Source organism: Atheta coriaria, unplaced genomic scaffold (assembly GCF_025399875.1).
Source record: "Atheta coriaria isolate IRGN ID8LTWV9N9 unplaced genomic scaffold, Caltech_Dcor_3.1 hic_scaffold_15_pilon, whole genome shotgun sequence".
Classification (NCBI taxonomy): domain Eukaryota; kingdom Metazoa; phylum Arthropoda; class Insecta; order Coleoptera; family Staphylinidae; genus Dalotia; species Dalotia coriaria.
In genome coordinates, this window is record NW_027045457.1 from 141,062 (window position 1) to 163,098 (window position 22,037).

A 22,037-nucleotide genomic window follows, 5' to 3' on the forward strand; every position below is an offset into this window, starting at 1 on the left:
CCCGGCAATTATTCAAATTTTTCTCGACGTATAAACCATCCTTGGATTTTAACAAACATTTAAAAAAAGACTTGGACAAATTGGTCAAGGCGTTATTGAGTTATGCGCTTACTAACAGATTTTGCGATTCATTTTTATAAACAAAACCAGTTTAAAATAAAGATTTAAGTTCTCTCTAGAACAATATATTTTCCAGTACCTTGCATTTAATATTTTCATAGATATTGCTGTTTTATTGAAAACAGTTTTATGCATTTTATTCAAAACTATCGCATCAAGTGTCACCAAAATGATTCTCATATACGGGTACAAAAGGTACTGGTTTATTCCAAAGTCTGTCACTCCTTCCTACCGTCGTAAAACTTGCTTAGCATTTTCTGATCGTAAAAGCAGATCCCTTTGTCCCTGAATTATAAATACCCTAACACCGCCGAACTTATTTCATCCACCTACATTTAAAAAATAAATCAATTAACTATAAAATCCCTAAAGCTTATAAAGTTTGCATCCTAATCTAAAGTCCTAAGCCTTTTTGGGTAGTCCTTCTTCGTCCAGACCGAGGACAACCAAACTCAACACAACAACTACCCTTCAGGTACTATCCCAGTCCTCAGTGAACGAATCCATTACCCAAAGCTTCTCCCGTGGTCAAAACAAACCTTTTATGTATTAGGCATGCCTCTGAGGTATTTTCGTACATCTCAAACCACCAAAGATAAAATAAAACCTTCGCGGTCGGTGAACGTGCTTTGGATTTGCCCGAATGACGGTAAGAAAACAACCTTAATGAAATCACTGACCCATCTCCGCCGAAATTAAATTCCTCTAGTCCCTTTATAAAAAAATATACACGGAATTAACTTGTGTGGTGATGGTGATCTAATTTCTGAAAGATGTCAAGGACAAACAAGGACAAATTTGTGTGGTGGATTGTGTCGGAAATAACAAATATATACAAACAATTGTGGTTTGTAAATCTTACAGATGCAGAAAAGCAAGGAAGTGAATAGTAGAAGGAAGACACAAAGATATTATTCAGGTCCTTGATTAATTAATCATATTTAGAAGCAGCCTGACGCGTTAACCAGCCTGGGTTCTATTGATTTTCATCTAAATATGTCATCACCCCAAGAAAGATGGCTAGTAGGGGAGGGTGGGGCAAAGTGGGCCCCAAAAGCGAAAAAGGGAATTTGTTTACTTTTTTACTCGTTACCCTATTTTTACATCCTTGTTCAGTATTCAATATTAATAAGACGTGTCTATCAAAATAAAAAATTCAGAATATGGGGCAAAGTGGGCCCCACTCATAAAAATTAGGCTCTTACCTTTGTATCAATTTTTTGCTTATATTATTTTCTTTTTATTTCTTACTTCGAATTTGTTGTGGATAAGTTGTTCTTGCAACTTCATCTTATATATCAAAAATTTTAGGGGCCCACTTTGACCCTCAATTTTTAAGCCTCCTGAATTTCAGGGGCCCACTTTACCCCAGGGGCCCACTTTGCCCCCTTCCCCTATAATGGAATAATCGGTATTAGATTTTATTTTGTCGTTTTCTTTCCTTGACCCAGTTAATCAAAACATTTTGAAAGAAAAATATAAGAAAACAAAACCAAAATTTTAGGCATGCGATGATATAGCCTATGATAACAGTTTAAGGATTGTGCATGTATTCATGACTTGGCAACTGATTCAACTGTTGGTAGTAAACAAGAAAAGCGAGTAAAGTGGTTAGTAAAGGGGTTTAGAGAAGGGTAAGAATGGAATCGCTCGAATTGTTGACATTGTACAACTACAGCAATGTCAATAATAAATTATTGATGAGATAACATTCACCGCAATTCATTTCGGGGAAAAATAACAAAAACAAATTTTCGTATAAAACTAACGATAAATCAACAAATATCTCTGCCAAATGTTCTTTAAATGTTCCACTTTATTTATTTTTTCAAATCGGCAATGATTCGAGTATACTTGTGATTGAAAAGTTAAGTAAATTGAATGAATTTGTTTATGTATGCTTTTGGATCATTTCCAAAACTAAAATCCAAGCAAAATCCTAACTTGATGTAATCACTTCCAAAAGCTTTCCACTATAATAATAATTATAGATTTTCATATATTTCCTAAATCAAAGCCTCATATATCAATTTAACTGGTAATTATCGCGGCAGTGGTTAATTAACTGTACAGTGCAATATGTTGATGATGTAGGCTGTCACTTGACGCGTTATCGCACACCGATGTGTCGATTTCGTACTGATATCAAAGCAACATCGACAGCATGGAATTATATCGAACACGCCCCTACGTTTAATGAGACTCGTGTGATGTTGCGATCCAATGTCGGTAGGCTAATATTGGTTTATTATGGTGGTTATTCTAGTATCAACAATGCATCGTCTCGATACTACGCTGAGATAACGTCAACAGTGCATTGTTAGTGGATATATATATTGATGTAAACCTCGAAAGCAATAATTATAGGATATTCGGATTAAATCTATACTCAACACTTAATTTTTACATAATTTTTACATAAATTAAAAAAATGCTGCATTCAGGTTACTTTTTTATAACTTTCCAGAAGATAAAACAAATGCTAAATTTTGCTTAATTTACTGTTTAATGAATGAATGAAAGGTTTTATTTTTATTTCAGTAGAATTAATCTGGGAACTATTTCGATATATGTAGTTAACAGACGAAAATTTCTAATTCGCTTTTTCTCAAAGTAAAGGTTTTAAAAACAATATAACAATGAATTCCTATAAAAATAATAAATAATTGCAGTTATTCTCTGAAATATGGGAATTTTAATAATATTAAATAAATTAATTCCAAATAAGAGTAGAATTTCTAAAAGCTCCAAAACATCATTTTTCTTTCCCAAAGAAACTATATCTCCAAATAAATGATATTGATGTGAAACGAAAGTGAAAACAAGAGTGGAAGTTTGAATGAAAGCTGAAGTAAACATCAATACTTTCAGTAGAAGCCAAAAACAGAAAAAAAAGAAAAACACCAAACCCAAAACATATATAAGAAAAGATGAATGAGTTGAACAGTAACTGTGCGTGAGTGACAGATGAAGGTCAGTAAATGTTGCCCTTGTGTTGTGGTGTTATCCTTCAATCCACCCTTTGCAGCATCAGCTTGTATGCTTAGCATAACAACTTTTTTCTCCTGATAAAAAGATCAAAATGTATAAACATTCACTCGCAATCCCAACATAAAAATATCTCTATTACGATCGGGTAGTAAAATGGTGTATTTTAATGGTGCAATTGCAATTACCGAATAATAAAAGGACAATTTCAAATACAAACTGCGAATAATTGAGATAGTGTTTAAAACAAAACTATAAAAGCACTATAACGATAAAAAGATAAAAATTTAATGCAAAATACGCACATTTTATGCTACGTTTTATTTATCAGTTGAAATTTGAACAATTCTGAACATTATATGAGGAATATTTTGTGTGGATGATGTGTTAGGGCAGTTATAGATCTCCCTGTGGATTTACGCCTCTGGCATACTCGCGATCAATATGCAAAGTGACACTTTGGGTCGCAAACGCACCACACTCTCTGCCATTGTTCTAAATTTTATTATCCTTTTATATCATTCACCAAAAGAAGAAAAAGCACTCGAAAAATGTATGATTTGGTTTTGCCACTAAAATACCATTCTGTCGTTAACAGAACGGCCTACAACTTTGCCAACTCGCATAACTATAAAAAATGCTGTAAAATGACATAAGGTAGAATGGAGATATAAAAACTAAATTTGATCCTAAAATCATAAAGAGAAAAGAAAAAGTTGTTCAAAAACAACATAAAAATGTTTGAAATAATTACAAATGTAAATATGTATGTATGTAATTTATATACTCCAAAATGGTTTATCCGATTTTGATGAAATGTTGAGACTATATTCAAATTAGTCCAGTGGAAAATCGTGTAAAGTTTGGTAACAAAATTTTAACTTCAAGAGTATAAAATAAGAGATTAAAGTGAATATGGAGATTTTATCGTAGTTATTATTATATAATTCATATCTAGATGGCGCAAAAAGCATTATTAACATTTCTCATATCTCTAAATTAAAATTTTATAACATACTAGCTTTTGCCCGTGACATCGTCCCCGTAGTGTTTAGTAAAAATATAATTCATTTTAATCTGTGGTTCAAGACAATTCTATCAATTCTATCAATAAGATTTGCAATTTTATTTTAAAGAAATTAATTATATAAAGAATTGCTAATAATGTACTTCAGCGCCCCATCTCGGATTCCACTATTTAACTATAACTATGATTGAATCTCAATGCCAAGTTTTATCCTATTGGAAAGGGCTGATTTTAGGGTTTTACCAGCAATTATTTGAATTTTTCTCGCCTTAAAAACCATCCTTGGACTTCAACGAATATTTAAAAAAAGAATTGGCCAAATTGGTCTAGGCATTGTGGAGTTATGCGCTAACCAACATATTTTGCGATTCATTTTTATATTATAGATTAGCAGAATGTACACATAATATCTCCAAGAAAGAAAAAAGTAATTATTTAGACTGTTTTATAATCAAATCAAGTTGTTAGAAGAAATTAGTACGAGCATAAATACTATTTTTTAACTAAAGAATCCTTTCATGTTATTATTTATTGTGCCAACATCGATTGTAATATTTATACTTCAAGGACACACACTACTAAATTATTAATGCTACATTGATAACAAATTACAGTTACTCAAACGTCTCAAACATGTCACAATAAAAATTATGTAGAATTCATGTTTGTATTTACGCATAGTTCATTGAACCGACTATTAACATTAATAATAACAATCGTCTCACATCAATCAATTACAGACATAAATGTATCTCAATTTTTACAGAAATGTTATGGCTAATTCTAATAAATGAAAGCTGATAACCAAATAAACACTAAACATGCACCCGATATCCCTACATTTTCAATGAACCTAATTAATAACCAAGCGAAAGCGAGCGACCTTTATTGATTTCTCATTCGCACCACTTCACATCATAAAAATACACAATATAACTTGACACGAGTTTACCTTTTAGATAACGCCCGTGGAGTAGCGAAGAAAATGAATAAAACAAACTTGGAAATATCGCGGGCTTTCAAGTCGGCAGGGTGGTAACCTTTAGAGTATAATTAAAGGAAAAACACAGAAATGTAATTACGATGCTTATCCGCGGCTTGCAAATGAACAAACTCAAGAAATGGTTGAAATTTAAAACATCTAATCTGACTTTCATTGCCATTATAATGGTGTTAATTTCTTTTTCACAGAAAGTGCAATTGGATACTTCATAAACATAAGTTTTACTGGGAGAATTAATAAAATCAATAATAAATAATTCATTAACTCATATAATGATAATAAACCAGTAATAAAATATTCACTAGTGCACAAAATACTATTTTTGAAGGTTTATGACTCAGAAAGTATTATGAGCATGTTTTTTTTGGAAGAATGTCCTATGATTTTAGGGAACATATATTATTCATCATGAATAAGATATTCAAGCCGAAATTATTGTTTTACGAACTCGTAGTTGGTAAATAAATACATTTTTACACTTCCACGTATAAAGTGCCAGTTTTCCACGATTTTTAGACACAAAAGTGCCGTAAGTCGAGAACCGTGAGTAAAGTACTTTATCTACTGGTATTATCTACGGGCGGTGCTTGCACCTGCGCATTTGAGCAACAAATAAATAACGTAAGCATCACGTGGCTAAACGTTGTTAAACACTTTGAGTTCAGCCCATATCTCAATATTACAGCAAAAAAATTGCCGAAAGACAAAAATTTAAAAATTTTGAAGAATTGAAGAAATTTGTGATTTATTCTGATTCATGCTTTCTACATTAAATAAATATAGATAAATACACAATTTTAAACATTATTCACTACAATATATAATTGTACAGTAAACAAATCTTTAATCTAGTAATTAATAATTACCCGAATCAATATACTACATTAATAAATTTACATCGAAACAAATAACGAAATACAAAGCTCACCAAAACTGATTCTAATTGATTAATTTATGCAGTGATCAGAACCATACCTAAATGACATTAATTCATTCAAAGTAAAAATTCAATGGCAATGGCAAATTCGTCTCTTCAATACACTCATGATAATCTGCACAACGAATGTAATCAGCGTGCCGCGCGCATTAATCAAACCGAAGTGCCACTACCCTACCACTGCTACCCTTCCACTACTACTTCCATCATGGTGTGTATCATGCGGCATGTGAATGATGAGCAAAATCTTAACACATTTGTATGCATGAAATGCGCGCAACACGTGAAATACGTGCGCTATCAGCAGCGCACGCAATAGATTTCAACCGAACACGAATCAGCTTAGGGATGTATGAGTAGTAGTGGAAACAAGTGAAAATCAATAGCCACGTAATACTTGTTCACGATAAATATAATCGAGTGGTGTATTTTCTCCATTCATCGTTTCGATAAGTGCAGAAGTACATTTATTGTATTTCATGTTATTATTTATATCAGAGAAGGTTTGATAGCCACGTCATTCTAAATAATACCACGGTTATCAAATAACTTTTTGTTTTTGAAAATATTGTACTTTACTGGACCTCAATTTTAATAAAAACCGCAAAATACTAAAATGCACTCGATAATCCAATTTATTCAAAAAATTAAATTATTTGCCAATTTTCATTCCATATTTATTACAATTTCCAATATTTTAATAATTATTCTCCTATTCAGAACTGAGATGAATCCAATAAATCATAGATCATCAAAATCTGTCCAACCGTTCTTGAGTTATAAGTGATGTAACTAACAATTATTAAATTTTCATATAATTTTTCATTTTTCTTTATTTTACACCCTTCCAGTAATATTTTAGCAACAAAATGTAGTACATTTTATTTTCCTTGGTCAACAATACTCTCATAACAAAATATATCATAATTTATTCAATAGTTTTTATATGAAAGCGTCACAAACAAACAAATAAACGCATATTCGCATTTATAATATTAAATAAGATGTGTAATACTTGACCCTACTATTGGATGACATGGCAACTACGCAATAATTCCATGTGTGCTTCCAAAGTACTGCCACACAAATAGAAATTCCATCAATTCCATCAACATTGATGGTTTCACTAATGCAATGCTGGTGCCATGCTAACTCTGAGATACCACCGACGCCAATCCCAATTACCCTGATCTAATTGTGTTATCTATATGAATGTTTGACTGTCGGATTGTGGTTTCTCTTGGGCGATTCGTTGCGGTCGGCCGGTGAAATAAAGGACCAGGATTGCCTGGACGTAGTTAGCATTTAAATGAACCGGAAACGTCGAGTGTGCAAACATAGAGTAAAGTGAAGAAATAACTAATTACTAACTACTATTTCAAAATAATTTGATTTATTTTCGTTGGAATGAAATATAATCACCAAGAATGCCAAAAAGCAAAACATTAAAAAGCATTCAAATGCTATAAATTTCAATAACTTTCTGATTGTCCTTCACGCCCCACTTCCTCTTCGAAGTCCACTCGGAAATTCCCATCTAGATATATACGCCAAAACTCAAACGAGCGAACAATGGACCTTGACTCTCGAGGACAGAGGTTGGAGGAACGCAGCCACATGCCAACAGGGCGGAAAACCCTGTGAGGAACGGATGCTCCGCGAATACTGGTTGCCCGGAAAGCAGAGAATGCCAAAACGCCAAACACAGCATGGCTGCGAAGAGGACAAGAGTCAACTCCAACTCCCAGAAATTGAGAAGTGGAGAAATGAGTCACACCAACACCCCAACAGGTCACCCGCAGACATCGTCGCCATAATGCAGATATAACAAGTGAAACAAAAGTTAAGATGTAATACGAAATGAGAGATATGAAGCGACTTTTCTGTTTTCCTCCTTTCTTAAGTTACAAGAGGCCACAAAGAATTGTGAAAATGAAAAAGTGTATAGAATAGAAACGGCGAAAAGATATTAGTGAGCAGTGTTTGGCAAACTGCCGTATTCGTGACCTTTTATGTCTGTATCAAAAATTTGTAACTTGTAACATTAGAGGAATAAGAGTGCGAGGAGAAAAGATCAAAAAGAAAAGAAAATTGCTTGTGCTATTAATTTGTACTCGTAAATCAGAGAGAAAAACAAAAATTTACGCACGAATAGACCAAGCCCGCAAAGCTTCACTTCCGTTTTCAGTGGCAGAAGAAAGTGAGAACATTATTCTTTGCTAAAATTAGAACAAAATATTTAGTGGCTCATCATGACTGTGAGCAATCTTCCAATTATCTTTGCTACATTTTACCTCTATTACTCTACCACTAATTTCACACAACAATAATTAATGAACAAAAAATCAGAAAGATCAAAGAAAAAGGAAAATCTTCAAAGACAATTTTTTTTAGAAAAAAAAATGAGATAAATTTTAACAAAAAAAACAAAAAACACAGAATTACACATTTCTGTTATCTACTATTATCTGCGAAATAGTAATTTGTATACTGGAAGAGGATGAAATGCGGTAAACAAGTGAAGTGGTGTCAAGTATCCTCGACGTCTAACGCTTCTTAAGAGTAGGTGACAATAAGCGCAATGGAAATTGTACTTCAATTAATTGGCGCACATTCATTCAGGTAATAAAAAGTACATTACAAACGTAAGAAAAACAAATTAGCAAAAGTATTTTTATGATATTTCTTTAAAAATCATTTTACTGAATCAAAAATGTTTTTTAAGTCTGACAGCAATAAAACTCAATATTTAAAAATATTTTCTTATATTACACTTTATTTGACTGTTATACTCATGCTCTGCAAGTAAAATCACAACCTAAATAAATAACGCGCCGTTAAAAGCCACCGCGCGGCGCTAGACTTGTCAAAACGAAGCGCAACGAAAACGCGGGTGTTATAAATAAATCGTGACTATCCCTACGTGCGCGCAATGCGTAAGAAAATGCGTGAGCAATGTGTGTTCATCAGGCGCAGTTACGCCAGCTCGATGTCGGGAGCGCTTTTGTACACGTGCCAAAAGATAAAACTCTTTGACGTGCCATTTATATTTTCGTATTGCGAACGCGAGAAAAGTGGTATTCTCTCTTCAAGTCAAGTGCTAAGCATTTCGTCGAGTTGGTCGAGACTACAGTTGCCGTTATTGTGAGCAGTATTTTTAAATGTGCAATTAAAAATAAAGTCATAGTTTGCAATTAGGAGATGCTTTGCGACAGTTTCGTTTGAGTGTAATCAGTAACAAACGATACAATGCCCGGCGCCTCCACCAATTCTTACAAAGGCGCTGATTGCTTCCTCTTGTAACTATTAGAACAAATTGGGTTTGGGCTTGAGATTTGGCATTGCCTACAGTGGAAGAATTTCATTACTTGAAACTCGGCATAAATCTTACCCACTTCAATATCGTTTTTTAGGTCGTGTACATCAACTAGTTGTTTCAATTAATTTACAATTACTTTTTAACTTTAAACTTCTACAAATCTGAGTTTTTACAAGTATTTAATGATATTTTTAACTCAAAATTTGATTCAAAATAAAATTAAGTTTTATTTCTTAACTTTCACTAGTTTTCCAATAGTTTAACTTCTGATGACACGTGGTAGAAGTCAAAAGTACCATTTGCTGAAATTAATGACAACGACGACTTCAATTTTCGTCTGAGACGACTTTATTGCTCCTTTATTGATGCGCTTTCGTTTCACGGCGACATTCCGCAGCCTAGTTTCCCTCTCCTTTAATTCCTCTAGTTCCACATTGCTTATTTAATTACAATGTTCACAAAGGCATCGACTCGTCTCTCCGCAAAATTTATACCAATTATTTGAAGAAGTAAAATATTACTTTGAAAAATTATTCTTCTTATTTTTAAAATTCAACTGTCAAATTACAATATCGGTGGTTTGAGATTGGAATTTAATAATAAATAATACTCTCGTTTCCTGTCGGAAAATAAACAGAGTTTTTCCATTACTCAGCATTTTTAATCGTGAAAAATGAGTGCGGAAAATGGGTGAGGCAGACCGAAAGTAACAAATCATTACAACGTAGATCTTGACCAGACGAATCAATCACTTACGTACGCTGATCATTAATCAATGTTTACATAAAACTTGAAAATTTTAAAATCATGCGCGTAATGTTACGTCATTAAAAATATTGCGTCAATATCCAATTAAAAAAATCTCAAGTGGGTAAAAAATACAAAATTATGAAACAGTTGCTTGTAAATACCTTGAATCACGCCTAAGCAAATAAAGATAAAAAGTTTTGTAATATATAGGTACTCAATTTATTATATATTTATTAGGTATTTATTCGATATTCGATAAAGTTTATTAAAAGTTATATTATTGCTTTTTTACTTTTGACGCTTAAAGTTAACCAAGTTTAGTAAAGTAATTCACAAAATGTTACTTGTAGGTTAGGTTTTACGTGCTTGTGCCGAAACGACAGTAAGTACCTTTCTATCCTCATTAAGTTTACATCATATTTAGGTTTTAGTATCCATTCGCATTTTTACCCCAAAAGACCCAACTATTTTATAGCAAAAAAAACTCTATACGAATATCTATATCCAGTGGCGTAGCAAGCACGGATAGCACTCAGGGGGGATTGAGCTGTATCATTCTAGGCGTATATCCGGTTGCCTACCCAAAAAAATATAAAAAATGTTTTAAAATATTTTTTTAAAATCGAGCTAGCACAATGTGTATACCACCACCATCACCTCCTATACTACGCCACTGATATATCTAACCTTTGAATGTTGACTATGAAAAAAAGAAAAACCTAAACGTGACGAAATGCCACCAACAACTTTTATGGCCTTTTGATGTCCGTATGGTTAATGTTTCATGTTTCATGGTCTTGTAAATTGTTTGATATAAAAACTACTACCGAAATTTTTTCGAAAAACATTCGCGCAATATGTTATATAATGTGTTCAGACTACAACACCCATGAAACAAACAGAAAAAAAAATAAGCAATGCAGTCATTTATTTTCACATGTTTGCTCTTTTTGAGCGGTTTCATTCCGTTGGCTTTTGCGCATTTCCCGCACACATTTCCTCAGACTATTGTTTTATTCATTCATTTCATTCATTTGTCCTTTCTCGGGTTGTTCGCTTTTTATTCGTGTAAAAGAAATAGTAGCAGTATTTTATCGTCAAATCGTGGTCGATTTACTTTTTCTCTTCTAGTCTCTGGATATATATTTTTCTCCACGCAAGAAAAACGTGTGAATTTTTATCGCTGCGGTAGAATTTTAAATTTTCGTTTCAAAATCGTGTCACTTTAAAAACTGTGTCATTGAAGAGTGCAAACATCCTCTTCACATATACCACCACTTATCTGCTTATCTACATCTAAAGGATAGTCCTTGTGGTGCGATGCGGCGCAAAGGTGTTATTATATAGATTGTGGACGCAAGCTTTATCATCGTGGCACATCTTCCGCTGGGCCTTATTTAGCACGTCCGCTAACCTCGAAACGATTTCAAACCAACGCGCTTCCAATCTACTCGTAGAGAGGCGGAACCCTTTTCGCACCCTCGTCCTCACCTTCAGTCTTCGCTGTCTGTCGGCTTGGTTTATTGCCCGCATTATCAAAGGTACAAAACGGTTGGGTTTTGATAAAATAAAATAAAAGACCAAAAGGTCAGCGGACGTGTCTTAAACAAATTGGTTAAAAAATGTTTGTAGTCAACATTGTTTATCACAGCTTGTTTTGGCAACAAGTATAAAAAATAGTAACAAGTTTACGGTAGATTTGAAAAATGTTGTACTTTTAGTTTAAGTTGCAGTTGCCAGAATTTCTTGTTAGGACTTTATAAATGTGGAACATTTGTGCTAGCAAAGATTAATATAGTTTCATATAACACCAGGTTTGTTTCGTATAATATTAAAATTCGTACGTATAAAATAAAAATTAATCGCAAAATCTGTTGGTAAGCGCATAACTCAACAACGCCTAGACCAATTTGATCAATTATTTTTTTTAAATGTTTGTTAAAGTCCAAGGATGGTTTTTTCGGCGAGAAAAATTCGAATAGTTGCCGGGAAAACCCCAGACCAATTTGGCCAATTCTTTTTTTAAATATTCGTTAAAGTCCAAGGATGGTTTTATGGCGATAAAAATTCGAATAGTTGCCGGGAAAACCCCAAAAACAGTCCTTTTCTATAGGATAAAAGTTGGCATTGAGATTCAATCATAGTTATAGTTAAATAGTTGAATCCGAGATGGCGCGCTGAAGTGCATTATTAGCAATTCTTTATATAATTAATTTCTATAAAATAAAATTGCGAATCTTATTGATAGAATTGACACATACTATGTTTAGAACAAGAGAGTAAAAACAAATTACATTGTTCTTAAACACTACCAGGACGAAGTTGCGGGCAAAAGTAAAACCAAAAACTAAATATTGCATGATTCGAGTATCATTATAATCAATGCAATTCATGTAATTACCATTTTTTGGAAATCTACGTACGATAAACGTAACGATCAACCCTTAAATTTGATTAAACTGCAATAAACTAGCAATTGCCCGTGTGCACACGCACGCAACCCTTCCATCGCAGATGCGGGCCCCGATAGAGCGATTAATTACGCCTTCGATATTTATTTGCGGTGCGTGCTCGCTAATGGACAAAATGGCGACAATTTCCCAAACGCGCGCGCTCGTAACATTTGCCCATTGGCATTTGTCACGTTCACCTCCACGTGTCCCAAGTTGTAACACAACGTAGGGTAACAATTGAAACGTACAAGAAAGCAGGCGAGCAAACCATCGCATGCTAACGCGCCAGTAATATTCTCACCTCGTTTCCTAACTCAAATGAAAACCTTTCCTATTGCTACGTAGTAGTTTCCTCATAGTTCCCTCATAGTTGTACAAGTATTATACGCAACTCTCAATAAACACAGCAGTGTAACTTTTCCTGTGTCCTCAGAGCTGCGTGACTCTTGCAATTTTTCTCGTCTTCATTCCATTGTATAAATACATTTCCGTCGACGTAAAATTTTCATTACTAGCGCCAGCGTCGAATAAATAGCATCGTCATTAGAACGAAAACAGAAGAGGAAAATAGACGCATGAAACACACCGCGCACATGCATCGAAAACAAATGGAAAATTATCCGGCGACCCGCAACATTGTGTTCAGAGTTTCGCATGTGGCGCCTCCACCATAGAAGGTTATTAAACCCTTAAACACGCAACGCGCGCAAAGAACCCTATTATTACTTGGCACGATGTGAATGAAGTATATTAAAAATGTTTTCAAACACTGCTATTAATAAATTATCAAGATATACCTTTAAAGTCCAAGGAATAAATAATTCGAATCAATTCAAGAACAATTCATGTCTAATTTAAAATGCTAAGTGATATATAAATATTTCACAAGTCACTAATATAAAAGAAAATATTTCTTGATATGTCACAGGATGTTTTTAATAAATAATTAATTGTATATGTCTAAACTCTGTCTAAAAATCAAATGTTATTAAAATTGTCACGAACATAATAGAAATATACCTACCTACGTCCAGTGGCCGTATGCAAATTTAGATCTAATAATCGCGACGGGTGCTTCAGTAAACTCAAAAATATATAACATGTATAACGTGAATTATGCATATCTTGCGCTACACCTACGCATACAACATTGGCATGGAGGGCAAACGTGAAACATGGCAACTGGCAAGCGTACAGTGCGGGATAAACCAAAAATGAAAACGAAACACTGCTACACGGTTACGCACAACCTAAATTTAACCCTGGAATATCAGAAGATGTTTGTAAATACAGAGCTGTACCAATAAACAAAAAATAAAAATTTCGTAAATAAAAAATCTTCAAATGAGAAAAATTATATGTTCACATCTTGTACCGTAACTCAAATTTACTTTTTTTTTAAATTGCCAAAAATCCAATTTTTTTTGTTGTTTTCTGATAATTTGCTTGAATTATTTGATATTTCAGGGTTAACCACAAGAAAAACACTGCAACAGTGAAACACTGAAAACTCCAGTAACAAGTATCCTCCAAATATGCTGAGAGCATGGTGCATGACCTGCTGTTCCACTGTCCTGTCGGTTGCGCGGCGGCGGCAACGGCAGCACCCGTGGCTGTGACTGTGCGTGCCGTATGCATAATGTACACGAGCCGTCGCCGGCGCCGCGCCTGCGAAAATCGATAGATGCAAATGAAAGGAGACTGGGCAAACGCCGCACACCAGACACGCATTACGTCCGCTACTTTCACGCGAGTTTTATAAACGAGATATCGGCCCAAAAAGCGTTTGCCTCGTCATTACCAAAGTGACTTTCAACTCACAAATGCGAACACTGACAGAAAGGCTTTATATTTTCACCTGGAGGTAATTACCAATGCTATCTGATAAAGTTAAAGTTTATAAGACATTTGAACTGAATGCGAATGTAATGTGTAGCAAGCGATGAAATTAGGACATTCATCGAATCTGTTTTCGGTATTTTTGGATGTTCGCAGAGCGTGTTTTACGAGCTGAACGAATTTAAAATTGGATCACGTACGACTTATTTAAAGCGAAATCATAAAATGCTTCAAAATTAAAAGCGTCGATTTTTAGTCGCAGATTGCATTGCTTTGTTTCGCAATCAAGAGTAGTTTGGAAGTATTTTCGCCTGAAATTGAACTTTAACGACGCTTGCAAACTCAAACCGTAAATTGCTCCAACGCCCTCAAGATCCCATTGACCTAGTACACACAGAGCAAGCAAACTGCAAAAGTAAGCACCCTTGTTTCGCACTGTGCAGAAGCGCTCCTCAAAGCAGACCTCCGAGTGATCGTTGCGGATGTGAAAAGTAAATTTGCTAATTTTGGGTTGTTCTCGTCGACGACGTTGTTTGACTTGCTCTACTCTGTCGTTTTCATGTGTCGCGATCAGTGGTGTAGCTGAGTATATCGAGTACTGACAAGGATCCTCTATTTCCGTTAAAAAAAGAGTAAAAGGCAAATATTTCAAGTGTTATAGTAAATTTCGAGCAAGAAAAATAGCGTGGTTAGGCATATTCATTGCATGGTTAAACAAACCACAACTATCACTGAAAATATTCAAAGTTGCAGAAAACTCAAGGTCATATCTACAATTTAACACTTCAACATTTTCCTCAGATAGGTTTATGAATTAAAAAATCAAAAAATAAAATTTTCAGTATTTTAGATCCTAAAGCATTACAAAATATATAAAAGCTACGCCACTGGTCAAGATAATACAGTACAACCTTAAATTTCAAGTAAATCATAGACTACCATCAAAAAAAATAAAGATTTCAACTAGAAATCAAGTTGAATTATTCACCAATTCACATAAAAGTAAAATAAACAATCAAACACGTTATATTAACTTTATGACCTGTAGAAAAGTTAATTTAAATGAAATTGTAATCGCCCGAAATACCCGCGTGCCAAACACCTCCGGCAAAACCTATTTTTCAGTTATTTTTACGAGCTGGCTTTAAATAAACACTGTCCCAATGCGACAGGCAACGCTCTCCAAATAGGCATTTCACATGTCAAACGCTTTCACCGATCGCGGGATCGCTCAAAGCCGGAATTATTTGAGGCAAACGTACACAAATGCAGGTTGAAATCAGTGAATGGTTTTAATTACGATGTTGACAGTTTTAAATTTCGTTAATTGCTCCCTGATGCTTTTCATGCAGACGCAGGAAAGTTAAACGGTGCAAAAGTTACTTAATTATAAAATACGCACGCGCTGAAACTGTCTCCTTTGTGGGGCAGACTAGCGGAAAATTATTCCAGGACTAAAATTATTTTATCAATTTAACATTTATTTAACTAGAAATTCCGTTTTTTGCTTTTTTTTTTCTTGAAAAATATTTGTTAATGTAGTTGACGATTGGTCATTTATGCAGCTTGTCATAGGAAACCCTTGGGGTCGTTTAGGGTCATTCCCCAACCGCAAACCTAGCAAACATATGCCCCTTATTTACGACCTTATAAAATAAAGTTTAATAAAAAAAAATATTTTATGTTTTATGCCTAAGGTGAGTAAAAGCAGAAAGCAGATCAAGATTAAAACGTCAATATGTATGCGCATGCACCAATTTTATAACCACACTTATGCCCAAACCCAACATGCTCAAAACACTAAGAGTAACAGGCTCCTTGGTTATTTATTCGCACGTAGTTGGCTGGACGATCTCGGCCCCGCTGAATAATTCACGCGCGCGCACTCACTAAGAGTGGACGATACGCTCAACGCCAACATTCGACGTGTGTGTATTTATGACATGTGTTCAGATAAAAAACACCCGGTGTGTAGGATAAATGAGAGCGATACGAACACGTCACTCCATTCAAGAGTCGTCCCTCTTTACTTCTATTCGTACTTCCAGGTTGGTCATTTCTCACATCACGTTCGTAGTTATAAATGTTTTCTTAGGATACAGGATAAAAATAACCCAGGATATCGGATACTGCAATTTTCAGTGAATTTATCTACGCTAGAGTTTAAAGATAAATGATTCTGATTTAAGTAAATGTCCTTGTTTTACTTTTAGTGAAATAAAACAAAGTTTATGTCTCTATTTACATGGAACCCTTTTAATTCTGTCTTTGTTTTTTTTTTTTTACTGACCTTGTTCATCAAAATCCGAATCGGAGGAAGTAGATGAGGAACTACTGCTCGCCGCCGCCGAGGGCGTCCGATGGGCGATATTCTCCTTCTTGCACACTTGTGTTAGAGTTTGTTTTTCACTTGGACTAGACACCGGCCCGGTGGCGGCAAAACGCCGACATTGTCTGAGTACTAATCTATTGTGCACGCACTTAACCTGAAACAAAAAGAAAATGAATTAAAACATTTTTACCACATAAATTTTTAATTTCGAAAAAATCTCATTTTCTTGCCAACAAAATGATCTTTATTCCATTATTCCAGTACCCACATAAATTAAACGCCCGACCACAACCGCTCAAACGACCTTCGCTTCGGTGCCAAAACCGCAAGATCCTCCACCATCCTCCCTAACAGTGAAATCCTTAAATGCAATTCACAACCCATATTCACAAATTTACTCTCGAAAATACATTTCATCCATTTGTTCAAGGACAATAATATGTACAACAGAGATATCTAACCTCAATCCTCAACCAACTTCTGTTGATTAATGTATGTTGAATAGAAACCCTAATAGTCTTAGTTTAAATATCATTACAACCGTCACGCAGAGCAAAACGCGCACGCGTCCCATGAAGATGAAGACAGAAGAGAAAATCCCCTAACGCGTGCAGGAAACCACCCGAGAATCATCAGTTCCGCGGATAACAAAAGCCCAAAGGATACAAAAGGTTCTAATGAACGCGGTAGCGTTTTGTTCGCATTGTAGTCGGGCTAATTAAATCAGCTGCGCAACGAGCGCAAACAATATGCATTACAATATAAGTAAATTAATTCATTAACGTAAAGTGTGTACAAGTAGCCTGCTTTTTCAAATCAAACAAACAAAACACTTGTATTATTTACAGATAAAAATATTTCCAAGTTTTTCTCTGAACTTTTACGGTAAAGTTACGTATGTTACGTTTGTAGTGTGTACTTGTACTTGAAAGAGAAGACTCGAGATTGACATGACGACGCTAAGTATGATGCATAATTGACAAACACGAATGGGGCGACGTGAGTTGGTTAACGGTTCAAATTGAATAATGCAATTTGAGCAATTAGCGGGCGTAGATCAACGGTGCACAAGCTGTATACATGAAATAACTTCCCAGAATTACTACTTGTGGGGAGATGAATTATTTATCCTCATAATATAGTTAAAATCAACTAAATTTTGATGAATTAACATTTTCTATCATTATACTCGGAGTATTTGAGTTTCAAGACAAAAGGTTAATATTGATTAAGACAATAAACTTAACTGTAGTTTTGACATGTTTTAAGTTAATATTTGCTCATTTTAAGACACACCTTACATCCTATAGAGTAAAGAGAATATTTAGTTTATATTTTTCTATGAAACATTTATTTGACTGAAAGATACTTGTTGCTAATCGGAAATAAAGTCTATCCAAAGCTTTGAGACTTATAGCAACCATAGTCGACAGTAATACATTCAGCTCAGTCAAAGTAAGCACTAAGAGGATGTAAATCCCAAGTGCGCCCTTCAAATACGTCTTCCCTTGGGACAATATCATCAGAAACGACAGAAGCGGAAATCTCAAGATAACGTCATATAATATTCCTAACTAAAAAATATCTACTTATCTAACTTAAATCTATAATATAAAAATGAATCGCAAAATCTGTTCGTAAGCGCATAACTCAACAACGCCTAGACCAATTTGGCCAATTCTTTTTTTTAATTGTTTGTTAAAGTCCAAGGATGGTTTTTACGGTGAGAAAAATTCGTATAATTGCCGGGAAAACCCTAAAGACAGCCCTTTTCTTTAGAATAAAAGTTGGCATTGAGATTCAATCATAGTAATAGTTAAATAGTTGAATCCGAGATGGCGCGCTGAAGTGCATTATTAGCAATTCTTTATATAATTAATTTATTTAAAATAAAATTGCGAATCTTATTGATAGAATTGACACATACTATGTCTAGAACAAAGAGAGTAGAAACGAATTATATTTTTATTAAACACTACCAGGACGAAGTCGCAGACAAAAGCTAGTGTAATATAATATTCCTAACTAAAAAATATCTACCTACTCATCTATCTTAAATATAATATATTATTTTGTGTGAGGAAGTTGTACTTTCAATGCCGCCTCTATCTGATTACAACTTTGATTGCTTTCGTAACTTGTTATAAATAATTGCAAACTCAATTAGCCAACCACTCCGACAGATATCTACCATCGAGGAATACGCACGTCGGGTTAGGTTAATTAAATTGAACAACTTGTGAGTTGAAACAGAAAAACTTTTTTCCCAAAAGAACACGCCGTTGTTCAAATCCGCGTATAGCGAAAGAAAACACAAAGAGATCGATAGCAGCGCGTAAGTTGATTACCTTCACGAACAGGTAAATTAGCGCACGTTGTAATTTTTCGAGGGTGCCCTCGCCGAGTAATGAAAAAAGTCATAATTCGCCTAATTGTACGGGAAATGCGCGGATTAATAATAAAAGTGGTGAATGTGCGGTGTTTTATCACCGGAATCAATCGTGATGCAATATGACGCATACTATACCAGATAAATGGGTTTCGTGAAAATATTACATAATTCGGCGAGTTTTAATTATCTTGATAACAAAATATAGATTAATATTACGTATATGGATATACAGCGTAATGCAAAGTTTTATATGAGGGCAGGAAACCCACCATGAGGCAATCGAGTGGATTAAAAAGCTTATACGCTTTTAGAGATTACAGATATGTGCATATTTCGGAAAATGTAGCAGATGTTGTGGGAATACACTATCTAATAGATTTTCAATTAGTTTGAAATAGGTATCAACTAATGTTGCATCATTTTAATTCACTTTTAAATGTATTACTTCCACTAAATAAATTATCAGTTCATTGCTATAATTAATGAATAAATAATTATTCAAAACTGCTTGTGTTATACTGATGATTCACTAAAATTATATTCCTAATTAAATTTTAGATCCACATAAGCAAGGAATATGTTGATCAAAAGTATTTTACAAAAAGTTATTAACATTTTATAAAATATGTTTGTAAACAGCCGTAATTAGACATAAATTGATTCTAACTTTTAATAAAAATTTGTTCAGAATTTAACACTGAAAAAAATTCTGAAGAAATACTTAAAGAAAATTCATTAGTTTTCGAGTAATAAATTAATAATGCCATGAAACTAAATAAAAATTCACTATTTAATGATTGCAACTATTATTTTATACTGTAGAGTGTGATATACAACCTCATATAAAAAGAAAAACTTTGACTATTTTCGTATTACCACATTATAAGTTCATAATTGTACATAAATTGGCATATAAATAATTGATAAATGGAATCTGTTATCAATAAAAATGAGGCATAACCAGATTCACAATTTAACACTGATTCATTTAAAAACAAATACTAAAAATAAAGTTATTAGTTCGCGATTAATTAATCAATTAATAATATTTTGTAAAAATTCATTCCAATTTGAATTAACCTTGAGAAATTTGTACTAAGAGACACGTACAAATCTACTATATAAAACCACTGACTATATTAGTATAACCAAATTATTATAAACTTTAAAAATATGTAAATAAATATGAATGAAATCATAAATATAAATCTACAACCGGACTATCACAATCATCACTCATCACTAAAACAATACTCATCCCATGTACAGAATGAGTCAATTTCAAACATTTTGCCAACTCAACCATACCCAAACAAACGAACGCAACATTATGACTCGTAATCGCATTACTAATGTTATAAATTCCAATTACGGCTTATATCATGCTGGCAAACCCGATACGTCATAACAAAACGTCAAAAGAAAGTAAATTAAAACAACCAAATTAATTTTCATATATTAATACAATATAATTAAGCAAATAACTAAAAATTAATTTTCTCCCGGATTTAATAAACCACATCCAGTTGACAATCAACTTTTACTTAACTGCACGCAGCTGTCAAGCGGCTTTGGGATTAAACAATTTAACATTACATTGTACAATTTATTTAACAACAGCACACAGCAGAGAACAAGTTCCATGACATTGACTACAGCTGATTGCCGCATCGGACGTGATCATGTGTGCGTAAGATTCTGGTTCTGGACATGCTATGCTATAACCTCTTTAACCTTTCGCCGACAATCGACAAGAAACTCAGATTATTTATAAAAATATGCATTAATCTCGGACAAATTGATCCAGAAAAATATAAACAACGCAGAACCTCAAGAAATGTATACTAAGTACTCGTATTATCATCATGACATTAACTGATAATTTAGATTTAAGTTTTAATTAATAGCGTAGAGAAATTACTATAAAATCATCGATAGCTTATCGTTGTCCCACATTAATGATCAATCGAATAAAGTTTCGTAAATAACTAACATCAATGAAACTATTTTTACTAAATGAAAGCATTCCGAATTGCAATCAACGAAACCTTCATTAATAATTCAATAATTGTTCACATTGTTGAATTGTGGAAAGAATACTCACATAAACAGAGCTAATGGCAACAAATGAAAGCGAAACTGATCAATAGCAGCAAAAATTAACTTGCGACTTAAAATAAAAACACTAATCGATAAGAAACACTAATGGTTTTGAAGTGTAAACAATATTAAAATATGACCCAGTTAGTCTAACGATTGTTTAAACAAATGCACCCATAACCTCAACATTGTATAGTTTTAATAAAAGCACCACGATGATTGTTATTAAACATAATTTGTTGAATGAAAGTGCGTGACACATTTCTACGCGCCCGGGATGTACGCATTGCCGACTGCAACAAAAGGGGTGTAACTCCTGCAGGAACAGGGAAAATACTCATCACAAACTTGTTGTGTTAATATTGTACAACAAGAATAATAATAATATGAATGTATTTTGTGTTGCCTGCTTGTTGAAACTTGACTAACTTACATTATTTAAATAAGAAGAATTAGCCGTGGCGTGTTGAAATCCCTGCACGAGTTCGATTCGACACATCGTGCCGATCCTGCGGACGATCTTGCCGCCCGCGAGCGCCATCGCAGGAAGAAAAGTATCCGCCGCTAAACTACCACCGCCCGCACGCACTCACAGCGCACTCTTCGGCCGCCGGGGCCGCGCAGATATCCGCACTGCTACACTCCCGCTATCGCGGGACGTCGGGGAGACCGCGCACGACACGGACCGGAGCACGAGCGCGACGAGACTGCGACGGAAGATGATTCGCGGTATTCGCGCCGGCGAGTATCCCGCGCCGCGCTGCCGGCGCAAGAACG

At 34.3% G+C, this 22,037-nt stretch overlaps 1 protein-coding gene across 1 annotated transcript; it reads right to left on the reverse strand.

The window, feature by feature from the left end:
• Positions 1-740: 740 nt before the first annotated feature.
• Positions 741-21,869, reverse strand: LOC135802104 (uncharacterized). Its single transcript, XM_065315628.1, has 3 exons — positions 21,694-21,869; positions 16,727-16,922; positions 741-832 (listed from the first exon to the last, which is right to left on the reverse strand). Exons 1-3 carry the CDS (start codon positions 21,799-21,801, stop codon positions 816-818), a joined length of 321 nt encoding a protein of 106 aa, XP_065171700.1. The 5' UTR covers positions 21,802-21,869; the 3' UTR covers positions 741-815.
• Positions 21,870-22,037: the final 168 nt, after the last annotated feature.